The sequence below is a fragment of the Syngnathus acus genome, chromosome 1 (genome assembly GCF_901709675.1).
Source record: "Syngnathus acus chromosome 1, fSynAcu1.2, whole genome shotgun sequence".
NCBI lineage: Eukaryota > Metazoa > Chordata > Actinopteri > Syngnathiformes > Syngnathidae > Syngnathus > Syngnathus acus.
Genome location: NC_051087.1, coordinates 10,277,410 through 10,293,775, shown reverse-complemented (window position 1 = coordinate 10,293,775; position 16,366 = coordinate 10,277,410). Strand labels below are relative to the sequence as shown.

At 39.2% G+C, this 16,366-nt stretch overlaps 2 protein-coding genes across 2 annotated transcripts; one reads left to right on the top strand and one right to left on the bottom strand.

Annotated features, from left to right (window-relative positions):
- Window positions 1-3,183: 3,183 nt before the first annotated feature.
- Window positions 3,184-7,802, top strand: LOC119127884 (germ cell-specific gene 1-like protein). The gene is made up of 5 exons (XM_037260053.1): window positions 3,184-3,695; window positions 5,173-5,220; window positions 5,957-6,109; window positions 6,390-6,501; window positions 7,107-7,802. The coding sequence occupies exons 1-5, from the start codon at window positions 3,407-3,409 to the stop codon at window positions 7,399-7,401; spliced, it is 897 nt and encodes a 298-aa protein (XP_037115948.1). The 5' UTR covers window positions 3,184-3,406; the 3' UTR covers window positions 7,402-7,802.
- Window positions 7,803-8,131: 329 nt separating this feature from the next.
- Window positions 8,132-15,277, bottom strand: tmc5 (transmembrane channel like 5). Its single transcript, XM_037252233.1, has 20 exons — window positions 15,145-15,277; window positions 14,421-14,620; window positions 14,260-14,331; window positions 13,683-13,796; window positions 13,465-13,567; window positions 13,244-13,319; window positions 12,881-13,141; window positions 12,467-12,609; window positions 12,233-12,377; window positions 11,357-11,509; window positions 10,973-11,139; window positions 10,517-10,592; window positions 10,348-10,445; window positions 10,176-10,271; window positions 9,981-10,056; window positions 9,526-9,659; window positions 9,221-9,394; window positions 9,068-9,146; window positions 8,896-8,988; window positions 8,132-8,822 (listed from the first exon to the last, which is right to left on the bottom strand). The coding sequence occupies exons 1-20, from the start codon at window positions 15,213-15,215 to the stop codon at window positions 8,355-8,357; spliced, it is 2,799 nt and encodes a 932-aa protein (XP_037108128.1). The 5' UTR covers window positions 15,216-15,277; the 3' UTR covers window positions 8,132-8,354.
- Window positions 15,278-16,366: the final 1,089 nt, after the last annotated feature.

Genomic DNA, 16,366 nt, shown 5'->3' with positions numbered 1-16,366 from the left:
GCGGAAAATTCTACTCTTAGCAGCTTTGAGGGCGAGTTGCCACAGAAATACAAATGAAGGCTGTATCTATCAAAAGCTTAGGTCTAAAACGTCTCACTCCGCATCCACATATGCTCATAAAGTATTCAAAGCCAAATAAAAACGTTCAATGTTCCCACGCTTAATCTCATTTGACATGAATACCTAAAGCCATTTTTCTACCCAGAGCAATGCAGTACCATATTGAATATACGGAATTTGGGACCATTTTGTACATTGACGTGAAATCGTCCTCTCAAGGGACAGTAATCACATCCTCCACCCTCTCCAGTATTTTTAATCTCTTTGTTCCTGCTGGGACGTTGATGCATGCAAAGACAGCAGTTGCGCTGTCATTAAGTACAAAAGAGCATTACAATGTCTTTCTGACCACTTTTTTTTTCTTTCATGATCATTCATGATGCTCATGCCCACGTGCCCCACAGGCTTAGGCAAAGCTTTGAGGAAATGTGTGTTTTACTATTTCCCATCAACTCAAACGGATCAGTTCTCATATAGCCCCTTGATGAATTATGCAAGAAGTCTATATGGAGTGCGTCCTAGCATATAGATTACCGTATTTTCCGGACTATAAGGCGCACCTAAAAACCTCAAATTTTCTCAAAAGCCGACAGTGGGCCTTATAGTCCGGTGCACCTTATATATGGACCAAATTCCTAAATTTAAACTGGCCCGAAGCATTGTGTCATGAAATCCATCATAAGTGGCCCGCTGAAGACTATGAATCATGAATCAAAAAGACTATGAATCATTATTTTGTGATTATAAAGTAATTTGTTGCGTCTGAAGTTGAAATAAAAAAAGATAAAATGGAGAATGATTTGATTTGGATTAAAAATCTGACATGATGCATGAATGGTGCGCCTTATAGTCCGGTGCGCCTTATATAAGGACAAAGTTTAAAAATGGGCCATTCATTGAAGGTGCGCCGTATAGTCCGGTGCGCCTTATAGTCCGGAAAATACGGTAATACTAATGTGCTGTTGTCATCAGTGGATCCAAAGAAACTGTATATTTAAATTATATTTATTTAAGAGTCAATTGGTCCTGTCAAGATCAATACAGTCTGTAAAAAGACTGTCTACAGAAATGCACTGCATTACAAAGTGCTTCTAAGTACATAGCAACCAACATAATATGATGATAAATTTTGCTGCCATCAATCAATCATTGTATATTGTCTTTAGAGTGTTAGAAAAAAGTAAAAGTAAGAGTCCTTTGCCTTTCAGTGGCTTTGTTTCCATGGAAACATTTATTTGGATTAAAAACTTGATCGGAATAAAATTACTTCATGTACACACCCCATTTGGAATGCTCATTCCGATCAAGATTTTATTCTGAACAAGAGGGGTGGTTTATGTCGATCGATAATCCAATCGGGGCCCATGAAAACACTTATTCTGAAATTACGCAACAGTCTTTACGATGTATGTGTGCCGTCAGTATACGTGTTTGTTATTCCTGGAAGCTAGCAGAAAGCAGAGTGTGCAAAACTGTGTAAAAATTCAGATCCACACCTTGAGACAATTTAGTTATAGTACAAATTGTCCATCGAGTTTGTGCTGTATAAGCATGATGCTTACATGAATAAGACGAACAACCATCCGTAATCACGCCTAGGGGAAATTTGGAGTGCTCAATCGGCCTACCAAGCATGATTTTGTGATTTGGGAAGAAACCGGAGTGCCCAGAGAAAACCCACACGGGCAAGGGGAGAACATGCAAACTCCACACAAGAAAGGCCGGAGGTGGAATCGAACCTGCACCCTCCTAACTGTGAGGCGGACGTGCTAACCAGTGTTACACCCACCGGGCCGCCCTTATTATTATCATTATTATTATTACTATTATTATCATTGTTGTTAGGGGTAAGCAGACTTTTGGCATAAGGCAGCCTGAACCTGTTGCCAGTTCATCACAGCATGAGATTGATTGCATCCTCTGATGCAGGTTTTTCCAAAAGCCAAGCCAAGTTTCCAATCAATTTTCAGTAGCATGTTATTTAACAACATTTGGAACATATTGGTGCGCTCTCGCCTGATTTGACCAGTCGGAATCTCGTTCGAGGGCAGCTTAGCCCCTGGGGGTAGAAGATCAAGGCATGCTGCTGAGAGATGTCAGGTCTCTCTCGCCTCATTTTATGTGCGGTTGTAAATGTTGCTTGTGCACGGAGGCTCAAACTATCCTTCCATGGAAAATCGTGGACCATGCATCTTGGACCAGTATATTTGTCATCACACTTTGAAAATAATGTTCATGAATCGGTTTAACTCAAAATAGATCTCATATCATTAGCCGCTAGGACTGTCAAGAAATACTGTGGTGTCAAGGTCTTCACAACTGTAGCGGGAGGTATGGAGGAAACTTTGCAATCAATTGACTGATTTATAAAAAAGTTACAAAGTAGCAGAGCCCTTTTTTTTTATGTCAAAGTGTGTTACTTTTTTGGTCCTGCGCAGAACATTTCAGCCACTAACTGATTGATTTCTGACTTCTACTCAAGACACAAAGAGATGAATTACACTTCATGTTGAAAATCATAAAATAAATCAATCAATCATACAAACAACTTGCTAAAGAGTTGGAAAATAGTTGTGCTATTATGGCAGGTAGTTTTTTCCAGAAATTTTCATATTGGTGATACAGTATTATTGTAATGCAGTTATTGGGTTTTTTTTTTTTTTATTATATCACTGCAATTGGCTGGTAACCAGTTCAGGGTGTACCCCGCCTACTGCTTGAAGACTTCGGGGACAGGCTCTTGTGAGGATAACGCGGTTCGGAGGATGGATGGATGGATGGATGGATGGATGGATGGATGGATGGATGGATGGATGGATGGATGGATGGATGGATTATTATAGCATCAAGTCAACTAGGGGCACCGGCTTTTACAGTCCTGTTGCATTATATTTTACTGTGAAAAATTAAAAATGCAGACTGAGAAAATCAAATAACGACACGATCCTATCTGCAACAAAATTGCTCTTGAAGTGCACACATACGCGCAACAGACCCACGCACACACCGAAATGAACTTTTAGTGTGCTAAGTTTACTATGACGCTTGATGACGTCACATCGAAAAGGGAGGGCAGACATCCTCATGACGCAAACGCGTGCGGGTGATAAGAAAATCCCACACTGGATGCAAGCAGAAGTCAAATCCTTTGACAACGTGACATCCTATCAGATACTCTTTGGCCAGCGAGCGTCAAATAGACGCGCCAGAGTGACTCATGGCGGCGGGGATGCAGCGTGTTTTAAATGGATACTTTTGGAAGCAGTGGAACGTTTGCGCCCTTACTATTTGATGCATATTCTTTTTCACTTGTACCCATGAAGTGGCAGCCACCTCCTCCTAGACAATGAAGACAACTCGCAGATGCAGGACTCTTCTGTCGGTGAGCTTGAACTTCTTTGCCTTGCTCTTCGCCATCACGGCTTTCATCACCACTTACTGGTGCGTGGGGACGCAAAGGGTGCCCAAGCCTAAGTGCAGCAAACTGCGGACCCACCAGTGCATCGATTACGGCGTCAATGAGACCGACCCCAACAAGGTGGTCTACAGCTGGGAGACTGGGGACGATCGCTTTCTCTTCCGACAATTCCACACTGGAATCTGGTTCTCGTGTGAGGAGAACATCCACGATGAAAGTAAGATCATCAGGTGTGTGCGCGTGTGTGCCAAAGTTCTGGGGACTTGCTTTGGGAGGGGCATGCCCACCCAAAACATAAACTTTCAATCACCATATCTATTAAACCATTGTTATCAGAGGTGGCAAAAAATACAAACTATATAATATAATACAATAAAATATAAAATAGTATAATATAATATACTTATATATATAGAAATTAAAGTCATGTAAAAATTTAAAATAAAGTCCAGACTACACTGTCAGACAAGTATTCTAGTATTTAGTGACTTTGTAGTTCAGTTTCCCCATCTGTAATTGAGCAAAGGCACCCATTTTACTTTGGAAAATGTCTCACAACAAACCAACAGACAAAAGTCACAAGAAGTTTGAAAAGTCAATTGTGTGGATTTCGTTTAGTTTTACACAACGTGATATTTGGGCCTTGAACATAATACTTCGAAAGTATTCTGTTGTATGAATGGCAACAGGTGGATGTCAATTAATATATGTCACAATTTTGTGAAATAGGTTCATTTCATGCAGCACACATGGATGACCTCTTAAGGTTAAGGATGCTACGCCCCCAGTTGAGAATCACCGCTATAGTTAGTCTTATTGTTAAAGTGGTGTAGATTGCATCTGAGAGTTATTGTTATTTTTTGTATTAATTCTCATTTATTATCTCTGCAAGTGTATTGTAGGTATTTCAGTTAAATTTTTTTTTTATGTTGAATATGTAAGTTTTGTATTTAAGAACCGAAGGATACACAGACAACATCAGCATATTTTTCCACTATAAAATTCAAAATTATTTCCATTAAGGGTGACAGCACTGGAATGAAACGCTTGGAATGAAAACATCACATTCACTATTCTTTCTCAACTATTTGTCACACAAGAGGAGTATGAAAAATAGTTGAAAGGGCATTTAGAGGTCAAGTTATGAAAGAACAAGAGGGAAGATGAGTGTGAAGATAATGTGGGCATTCAGAGGTCATGGCAAACAAGGTCAAAGCTGCTCTCTGGCCGGATTACTTCTAAATCTGGAATAACAAGTGAAGTCCATTATTTCATTTTGGTTGAAAACCATCTGTAACAGTTTAGTCCTGGACTTTGTGTCGTTCAGCAACGAAAACAACACATTAATTGAAATTATTCCTGAGGGCATCGCCCGGACATGTCTATCTCATCAAGTGGGTGTACGATGAAGGGGGAGCTGAGACAGCTTGAGTTAATAAGGATTATGTAACAGCGGCCTTGATGAGTTTTTCCTCAAAACAGATGTTGCCAGCCGTCTACCTGATTAAAGTGTTCCTTTACGACAAATTATATTTAAAAGATGAGGCCTCTCTGGTCAATGGGCATATGGTTTTCTTCATTTTGTCTTGATTTATTTATGCAAAGTGTTTCTTTAATTAACTTTTAATTTTTTTTCTTTTGTTTTAGAATTAGATAGTTAAAAAGTTAATTGTGTTATTCTTCGTGGTCCCTAGGTGAGAGATGTCGCAGCTTCATTGATTTGGCTCCTCCGTCAGAAAAAGGTGAGGTTTTTTTAATCATGTATTTTGAAATATTACATGGTCAAATGTTTTAGTTCATTGGTCCCTAAAATGATAACTTTCTTACCTGTGGGCAGGAATTTTTTCTTTCCCTTTTTTTCTTGAGTTTTCAAATTGTTTCAATTGAGTGGTTGCAGCAACCATGTTTCATTTCTATGAATATTTATCTGCAGTCTATTTTAATGGAAGGCAAATGATGATCTAATTTTGAGTCACTGACAGACTGACTAAAATAGGACAAAAACTAACTGTAGGCTAGACTTCATTTGAGATGTTTGAGACAAAAGTGAGTAAATAATGTTACGCTTGAGGCACATCATGTCCTTTATCCCTGATGAATGCAATTTCCCCTTTCCAATATTCTGCTTGCTGTTTTGTGAAGAAGAAAAAAACAAGGATAAAACAATGAAGCATTGTGCATGTGGATCAATCTCAAGAAATGTCTGGATTCTAATTGTCAGTGTGATTAAATAAACAAAAGACAGCAGTCGTCAATAATGCTACATTTCATTTTTCTTAACTTCATTTGAAACCTTGGTTAAATGATATAAGTTCAGTACAATACAATATTTAAATATTCAAATAGAAAATACAATCATTACAAACCTTGAACATGAGGTTTGAAAACAGTATTGTCATCCACGCTGCGACTCGCATGATTCTGATTGAGAATATCAAATATGAGCATGTCCATTGTTGATTGTGTCTTGTTTGTCAGGGATGTTGTGGCTGTCGCTGGTATCGGAGATACTGTACATAGTTCTGCTGTTGGTGGGCTTCAGCCTCATGTGTTTGGAGCTTGTCCATTCCAGCAACGTCATTGACGGACTTAAGCTCAATGCATTCGCTGCTGTCTTCACTGTGCTCTCAGGTTGTCACCATTTATATTTACTTTAGCAAGTTGCATCTATTTGCAACTGTTTATACACCAAATGTAACAATGTGAACAGTATAGTGTTGTTTTCTAATGTCTACAACTGCACAGCATCATAATGAGTGTTTTTTGCTCCACCAAAATCTGTGAACGTCAAAAAAGCTCTGCCTAAGGTTTAATTGTGGAACATTTTGACATAGCTGAGTTGTGTTCATGACTGAAGTTGTAAGAAGTTCAAAATTGTTGCCTGTTTCTAACCTTCTCCCTTTGATTGCAGGTCTTCTGGGCATGGTGGCTCACGTGATGTACACACAGGTCTTCCAGGTCACTGTCAGTCTGGGACCTCCTGATTGGAGGCCTTATAACTGGGACTATGGCTGGTCTTTCTGGTATGACTCTGCATATAAAAGTCTGTCTTTGGATTTTTTTCTCTACAATAACAGACACCTTAAAATAAACTACAACACTGAGGGAATCTTAAAAATCCATGCAGCCACTTCAAATTGTGTCTCTGCTCTAGTCTCACCTCTCCCCAGAATCAGAGTCAAATAAAATAAAAAAATAAAAAAAAGATCTCATGTTGTGCAAGATTAGGATTTGGTGCCAAAGCCTTGATACATGCGTGATTGGGATTGCATAAGGGGATGATATTTCACGCCTTTACAATACGTGCAGAGTGTGAAAAATTCATCTGTGAGCCGAAACTATTCTTAACCTTTGAGGGGCATGAGACCAACCTAAGCGATCGGTACATGAGATGATGATTTGATTGTCTGATCTCATCCACGACCCGCTTTACTTAAGGAGAGAAGAGGGACTTAAAGGGATTGTCACTAATCTAGGCAAACAGACTGTGACAATATTGGGAGGAGAATAGCAAAATGCCATTTGGATTCTGAGCAGTCGCCACTTTTTTCCCCAGAGCTTAAAACTGAATATGAGTTGGAGGAAACTAACTCTCTTTGTGTGCGTGTGTGTGTGTGATCTAAATTAGTATGGCCTGGGCGTCCTTCACCTGCTGCATGGGAGCATCGGTCACCACACTCAACTCTTACACAAAGACTGTCATCGAGTTCAGGCACAAACGCAAGACCTTCGAGCAAAGCATTCGGGAGGAACACTCAAGAGAGGCTTTTGAATATTTCCAAGAGCCGTCCGTGCACTCCATTTCGAAGTCCGTCGAGGTCTATTCCAGCCGGACCCCAAAGAGTGGCAGGAAAACACCCATACCGGCAGACTCGTTCGACCTGAGTGACATTCGGGCCTCACTGGGGGAGGAGCAGTGCTGAAATTCACATGACATCTTTATTTAAGGCTGCTTGGAGGATGGATGAGGCCTGGCGGTGTTCAAGGTGAGATAGGAACATCAACAAGCTCTTCAAGCTAGACGTGTAGACACTGCCTTAATTGAATCTAGTCCCTGGAAGTGGGAGATGTTGAACAAACCAGCAGAGAACAAAAAATATTGACAGATGTTTTGTAAAATGTACATGATGAAGAAAGTTGAACAGTATAAAGTAATACAGAAAGTTGTGCAGTATATTCCCATGTTTCCAGTGAAGGTTGCGGACGCTTTTAGCCTTACTGAACATATTTCTTCCATTGTAAACAATCCATCAATGTAAATGGCCGTCTGTATAACGAGATTTACAATGATTTTCAGTACATGATTAAAAATGCTTCCAGCTAATCTTGTGCCTAAAGACATAAAATTGCTGTTGTAAAGCAGGTGCATTCTAGTGCATATTTGGTATTTTTCTAGAAGGTGCAATGGGAATCTTGGTTTCTTTGTCTTGCCTCAAATGGACATATGTCCACAAAACAAAATATATATATATTTTTTTACAACCCCTTCATAAAACCCTGATGAAAATCATTCTACATATCTTACAGGGGATAGGTGGGAATAAGGAAACTCCCCTTACACACATACACACACAAAAAAAATCAGAAAATACCCAAAAGTCTATTATCTGGCCAGGCACCTCAAGGGTCCAAGTATATATCGGGGGGCATTAGATGGTAGGAAACCTTTAAGTGTGTAAGACATACAAAAACAAAACAAAAAAATCAGGTAAAGGTAAATCAGGTGATTTATAAATCACACCACTGTATATATCATAACTTCACTCACAGTTTGTATAAATTCGTGTATATATTTGGTTGAAAAAAAATGTTTCATGACACATTCAGGGAACGACGTCTTATTTGCATTTCAGTATTAAAAACTGAAACCTTTGGATTAGTAGCCGTCATCATACTCATTCTGGTCTTGTTGCCGAGCTAACATAGCTTGTATGAGAGCACTGGAACTAGCAGGAGGTAGATTAGGAGGGCGAGCAGGGTCCCAATGAAGACCCTCATTTCTTTCTGCTCTTTGTCTTGCTTGCATGACTTGTATCATTGCGTTGGACATGAAAGATGACGAACCATCTATTTCTGGGGCGATATCTGCTTCATGTTTTTGTCTTGCCTGAATTACATCGGTGGAGCTGTCATAATGGTTTTCAGGAAATTCTGCTGTATTGTAGAATACATATCTGTCGGACGACTGATGTAATGGGTGACGCTCATCCATTTGATGATGATCAGTTTTTGGGAAGCGACTCTCTTCTTGCTCAATTCGTTGGCGATGAAGTAAAGCTGGCACCGTCGCATTCGAGTGGGACTGACCACCTGTTGAACTGTCATCCAAGCGTCGATTGGGGTGCTGAAATGCAAAAACACACAGATACAGTATTTGAAGAAAGTGAGGTTAGCATATGATCATGTATGGAATGTACCTGCTTTGGATTCTTCTGTTTGTGTTTCTTATTTGGATGAGATTTCTGGAGGTTCTGTAGTTTCTCCAACAAAAACGATTTGTCTTTCCCCTCCTGGTGAGGGTTAGGGTTTAGTTTCACCCAAAAAGGTGCCCAAATAACACACTAACATGAACATTTAGCACACACTCACATTTACGATTTGCTGTCTCAGTTGACCAATAAGGTGCTTGCGGCCCTGAGAGACTTGCCAGAAGATATATATGACGATTCTGACGAGAACGGCACAGCAGTCAAATACATTAGAAACACACACACACACGTTGTGCAATTGTCATGCACTCACAAGATTATGAGTGTGGCGAGGAAGTAAACAATTTCACTTTTGATGACATTTTCATAGATCCAGATGGCACCTTGAGAACCAGGGATGTCTTCCATACCATCAATCCAGATTCCAACCACACTAAAGGTGTTATTTAGACCTCGAAAAGGACCACACTGCTGAGACGGAGTCAGTCTACACAGAAAATGAGATGAAAGGAAGTGATTTTAGAAAAAATCATTTTCGCTTGTCAAAAAAGTGGACTAAATTTCCATTGGGATCGCCATTTTTAAGTATTTTAAGGGTCTGCTGTAAATGGACCATACCGCCATGCAGTGTATCCAACCATTGACAGGGCCCCCACAAAGAAGGGGAAGAAGAGGAGAGCAATGAAGATGGTTTGCATCTGAGCTGCCCTGCCTGTCCGCCGTGGAGGCTGACAGTTGTGAGTCAGGCTGACCTGGGGACAAACACATGCTGAATATTGTACATATCATAATACCATCAATTTCATTTTCACGCTGTAATGGAAAACATGAGGGACCTTCATATTCAGAGGTTTGAATAGCGTCATCTCAAAGGCCATTCACAATGTGCATAAAAGATTCAGCAATGCCGCAGTCAACCAGGGTCCAATTACTGAGTTCATTTATAGTGCGCTATTAGATGACCTCACAACAAAATGGTTTTTTGCTCATAGAGAAGACGCTTTGCAAATGCAATAAGATGAGACAAAGGAAAGAAACACCATCTAGAAAAATATGACTGTATATATATTTACCTTTTTTATAAAAAATAAGATGAAAAACTTGACAATCTGAATGGCAGGCAACAGTGGCGAGAAGTAGATTCCGATCCTGCAAGGTGAAGAACAGCAATAATGGGCTCTTTATAAATCTTAATATGAAGATCTTAATAAAAGAAAATGCTGCATTATTGTTTTAAGCTATGAATTAATTCCAATCAAGTGTTTTACCAGACTAGAGTCTGTGCATAGATGAGTTCAAGGACATTTCTGGCAACGTCAAACTCTGGAACTCCAAGACGTGGTAGGAATTTTCTTCCTAAGAAACTGCAACAGATCACAGAACTAAACAAAAGTTTCATCTGAGGTGAAATTGAAATATTTCTAAGACTGTATTACTAACTTGCTGAGAAACTCTCCAAAGAAGGATCCCAACATTAGGAAGAAAAAGTCAAAGATGACCAAGCGGTACAATGCCTGTCCGACCATGGACTCCCAACACTGTGGGAAAATCATCACAAAGTTAAGAGAAGATGTGCAATTAATGCTTAAAAGTTTTTTGCTCAACATACCGAAAACTTCTGAGCCACCACATTCATCCAGTAGTAGCATAAAACACCCAGAATAAACATCTTGAGTAAAACATTCCTGGAAGAACAAAGACAATTGCATATGTGTACAGAAATCAGAAGAGGACATGTCAAAACATATCATGCCTTGATTCTAGAGCCGTGAAAATCTACCCTACCCTTTTCTCAATTCTTATTTTGCCTAGATTCTCACATTAATGTTTAAGATAAACAGCGTATAATGTATTAGCATGATCCCTAAGTGGAAAAAGTACTTGGCTTCCTTTTGAAAACATCAATTAACTGTGGCTAATCACATTTTTGGGAAAGCTGAGTTCAATTTCACTGGTGTAAAAAAAAGATACCCAAACGGATGGATCAATATAACAATACAAGGTAAGATGACAATTATTCTAATTTGCAAACATCAACAAAAAAACAGAAAGGCTCCTCTCAAACCTGAGCAACAGACTGTAGATCTGTCTGCGTTGACTGGAATATTGCTCAAACTTATTGAAGAAAGAGTAGAAAAGTGGGACGATCAGGTTCATCAAGGAGACCACAAAGGGGACAAGGAGAGTTTCTGCCTCTTGAAGCAGCGACCAGTTTGCAGCATCTGTCATGTTCTGCAAAAGCACATAAGTAGTCGTTGTCTAACAATATGTCATTAACAGAAATCCTTTGCATTATTTTTAATTTATTCTTATTTTCATTTTATTTGCCAGGAACCAATGTGCAACCTCCTGATTAACAAATGGACAGAAAAAAAATGTCACCTTCCTTTAACCACACTTTACGGAGTGCTATTTTAGTTTTAGTCATCCTATCATTTGACTTGAGTACCTGCTCTTCATACTGGCAGAGAAAATAGATACTGGCGGCACAGCCAACAGCCAGACCGGTGGAGAGAAGCCACGAGCCAAGATGAATCCCAATGTGCTTGAGCTTTTCATTGAGGGTTAACCGATCTCTTTGGGCCTTCTCTGACAATGACTCCTGGAAGGATACGAGAGGTGAACATGAGGCCAAAAGACATTGAGACATGGACTGATTCGATTAAGTAGCAAAAGTAAGAAGGTAAATTTTAAATAAAGAGAATGTCAGTTGGCACCATTATAACACAGGACCACAAAATCATGAAAGACAGCAACACTTTAAAAAATGATGACATCATCACGATCACAAGTATTAGACATCAACACCACACGCAGCAAGAAGAAGGAATTAAGGAATTAATTGAAAGGAGTCCCACAATAAGGCTTACATTTTGACTTCCTACTTCCAAAGGCCTAAATTGTGCATATCCCAATGACATCCAGCCAGACAATTTTTATCCTTGTTTTGTCAGACTACTTAACAGTAACACCCATGAGTTCATAGATGGGTTTAATTATCGGTGTTGTTCTCAGGATGTTTTGTTAGCACGTTTTATAATTTCTTTTTTCCCCTGGAAATTTCTGTCTGGTAATCCGCATTTTATTACATTAACTGAATATATTGTATTACATACTGGATGTGAATGTGTAGTATATGAAGGATGGATGTCTGGATGGATGGATGGATGGATGGACGGACAGGCAGATGGACATAAGGACAGATGGTTGGGTCGATTGATCAAATTTCCCAGATTGATTCAAGAAACATCCCAGTTGGTTCATTTGTATGGTAAATACACCATGTATGTTCTCATATTGAGACTGTTTATGAAGCCGCATTCACCTTCAGCTGTACTCTTAGGTTGTTCTTGCGCTGTCTCACCGCTTTCTCATTGGTGATGTTAAAATCCCAGCTGCACAAAAGCTGCCATGCACTGTTGGAAACTTGATCCGCAAGTATGTAATTTGTTTTGAAAGAGTTTGCCATACTGTCGGAGAAAAAAAAGAAACATTTATGAGGTATGTATGTTCTGTTAACACTCAAATATTTGAAATAAGCTATGCAAACTAGACTCACCTTGTGATTAGCGCAATGCCGCACAACACCATGTAAATGGCAATTGTGAAAAAGTAGGCTAGTTGGATGTTGTATTCTACCAGCTCCACAAAAGTTTCATTGCTGTACCCACCGTAGTACATGAGAGTGGTATTGAAGTAACCCTGATGGAGTTCAAACACATGAACAGTCCTTACATGATTGCAATGCAAGTTATTTCAATATGAATCACATTTTAGTTACCGTATTTTCCGGACTATAAGGCGCAGTCGGCTTTTGAGAAAATTTGGTGCGCCTTATAGTCCGGAAAATACGGTAGTTGATGATTAAAATCAGTGTTAATGAACAATACATTATAATCTGGTTTGAAATAAAGTTGCTCCCATTGTGTGACAAACACGATGGTGCTCTGACTGAATATGAGCCGACACTTACAGCTCCAGTTAGAATCTCCAGTCCTCTGAAGCTGACATTTGGAGGGAAGTTGGGGGAGAGATCATAAACCAGTAGCGGGATGGTGATGAAGCCAAAGTTAACCAGGAAGGAGAATATGTTGAATATGAGCAACCACTTGAGAAATAGAAAGTAGGTGAGCACACTGGTGCCGAACCTGCCCCCTATCTCTTTCATGATGCCTTGCCACAGTTCCAAGGTCTGCCTGGCTGACCTGATACTATAGCCGCACCTGCGAAAAAACTGCAAGAACATAAAGTATGTCACACAAAAGGCGCTGCAAATAATCATAAGGCAGACTTCAAGATGATAAGGGGTCGATGCAATCCAGAATTACAATCTCACCAGTGCTGCTCTCTCCGAGCAGTCTGCACAACAAGTGAACCGACGAGACTTAGATTCAAATGCCAGCACTTCACTCCTGCGAAGGTCAATCAAAACATTATTTTGCATGACTCTGTTATCAGCAGGCTGATTAGTTTTCTGTTTAGATCTTGGGTTACAAGGCAACCCGGTGAAGTACAATGTATTGAATTGTACATGGTGAATATGAGCCTGTTAGTCACCTTATATGTTTTTTCTCCTCAAAGCTCATCGGAAGGTCTCGTATGGCCTTGATTCTGTCTCGTGTTGACAAGTCAACAAGTTCTTTGACCAAACTCTTCTCCTCTATGACACAAGTTTTTGTAAATCATGAAGTTACCATTTTAAAAGAATAGTATGAGGTATGTCACTGATCACTCCAAGGGGATAAGTTCAACATCTAAATACCCCTGAGTCTTACCATTTTCCAACTCAGTCTTGATGGCCTCCTCTGTGAATGCCAGATGAGCAGGATCCTGGCTCGAAAACATGTTCATCCTTAATCCGACTCCCCTCCATCTCATAGTCATTGTGCCTGGAAGCAAAATTTTAAAAAGTACTACAATGCCTGTCGATAAAAATGAATAATGGAATGGAATGTTGCATTATTGCTAGACTAAAACTACTTTCACACGCCATTTTTTGTTTTGTTACATTCATCACATGGCATTCAAAGTGATATACTAAATCCTTAACCTGACTTCTCCAGCTTCCACAGGTATGTTTGTCAATTTATGCATGGCACAAGACATTTTTAGCTTGCACTTTATTGTCTTTTTTGTATATGTGTGTCATTTTATAATTATTTTTATTATTCTTATCCTGTGAAGTATTTGTCACCTTGATCAGTGAAAAGCATCATATAATAAATAGTTTAATTACTTACCTATAGTGTGTTTGTGTGTGTGTGTCTGTGTCTTCTGAGAGAATTACTCGTGAGGAGAAGCAGTTCAGAAAATAAATGGATGGTTGTTGGCTTAATTTGGCTTAATCTTTACCTGATGATGCAGACGGAGGTCGGATAGGTGGCGAGTGATCATAGTCATGCTCGATTTGGAATGGACTGCGGTCTGCATTACAATAAGTGAGTTGGTATAACATTAGATACAATTATACAATATAATATTGTGTGTTGTTGGCACTCTATAGCCTCACTTACTGAAGTCATGCTGGAATACAGATCTTTGTGGGCGTCTTGACTGGAGTTCCATAGGAATACTTTCTGCTCCCCTCCAGCCCACCCAGGGCACTCTCACTACATCATCACCGCTTTGACCAATCTCTGAGTCCTCTCTGTCCTTCCACCAGTCCCGTTCTTCCCGGACATATGGGTTAGTGTTCTGTGGTCTTCTGGAGGACCTGAATATGACACCGAATATGTTTATATTCAACAGGTTGTGCTATATAGTTCACAAGGCTTTAGCTAACAAGCCTCTAAAATACAAGCATCTAAAATACAAACAAATAGTTGAAAGCAAAAGAACAATGTTGCGGTTGAGCTTAGTACAGAAGATAGTTCAGTTCAAGGATGACAATTGAAATTAAAGTTCATGATGTGATAACTATCTGGAATCAGGTCACTTAGATAAAACGGCATTCAGGTTAAAAGGTTAAGTACGGCACAATAATCCACTTTCAGAAACATACTGTATGACATGTTGACAATTTCCCAGAGCCCAGAGAGCTTCAAGTTTTCAAAGAAAAGCATTTTATTGAGCAAGGGTAAATTCCAACCTCCTTAAAGAGCCTTTGAGCACACCCAGTATCATGTGTAAATATCATATCATCACGTTGCTGTCGTCGCAAATATTGCCGAACCTAAGTAAAATAGTGAATGTTGACAGAGACAATGGAGTGATACTGCATTTTATAATACCACATACCTATCAATTTCCAAAGTTTCGCTGTCATGGTAGGCAGGATTGAAAAGTCCTCCGTTGCTGTAATTTGACATCAGGGGTCTAATTGCTGATCCTTTCCACCCAATGATAGAGTATGTATTAAATTATTTTCCAGTCCTGTTCAAATATAAAGCAAACATTCATAATATGATTAAAACATTGTTTCATGGGTTGTTTGCTTTTTAGGCTGAGACCATAGAAGGTTAAGTTGCAAGTTTGAAGCGACGCTCACATTTTGCGAGTGAAGTATGTCATTTAATCTGCCTGCCCCATCCCCATTGACTCATCAATAATTTATAAAATAGGTTCACAATAAGGCACCTTAGTTTACCGTGAGAGACAATCAGGATTGCTATAGGATCTAATTTCCCTTAATATGTGTCAAAGTTATTATTTCCAAATTACTAGTTTATCTTTGTTCATCTATAAATGCTAGGGATGTACATACAGTGGAAGGCAAAGTAATTACTTGCTTTTCCATTAGATGGCTGAAACCTGTGTATCCACCAGCTGCCATTAATACAAAAGAGTATTGATTTATAGGTTTTTGTATTATTAGCTTTTTTTTCAATTAAAAACAACAATGTAGTATACTTAAGTCATAATTAGCAGGATAAGGCTCAGACATGCATACATACACTGCATAACTATTTATAAGACCGGCTTACTTGTTGTTTGAAAATGTAAATAAATCCGTTAGAGGTGAAGCCTGATTGGGGAAAAAAACCTAAACAAAAGAGCTAGGATTCCATACTAATCGGACTAAAAGACAAAAGTGACTTGAGACTCCCGTGACAAGTTGATAACCATCACAAAAGGTGAGTAACCAGGAAGTGTGTGGTGGTCATAAAGGTAAAAGTCCACTGCCTGGGAAGAGACCAGGTGGGTCTCAGGTGAACAATGTCTATTGTGAACAAATAATGAATTCCAAAGGTATAATTTATTTTAACATCCTTATTATGACCTTGTGGCAGGTGTCCCAGTTAATTGTACATAATGCTGCTCTTACACGTGCACAAATAATAAAAAAAATATTGTAAAATGGCAATAGCTGCTGTAATTTATTGGGACCAAATTTGAATCAACAATTTGATTTGAATATCAGAGGTGACGTGTACCACACTGTCAACCACTTCTGTGAAATGTGATGTTAGTATTTTTTTTTCATTTGAAAATCATCCTAAAATTGGCTACAATGCAGGTA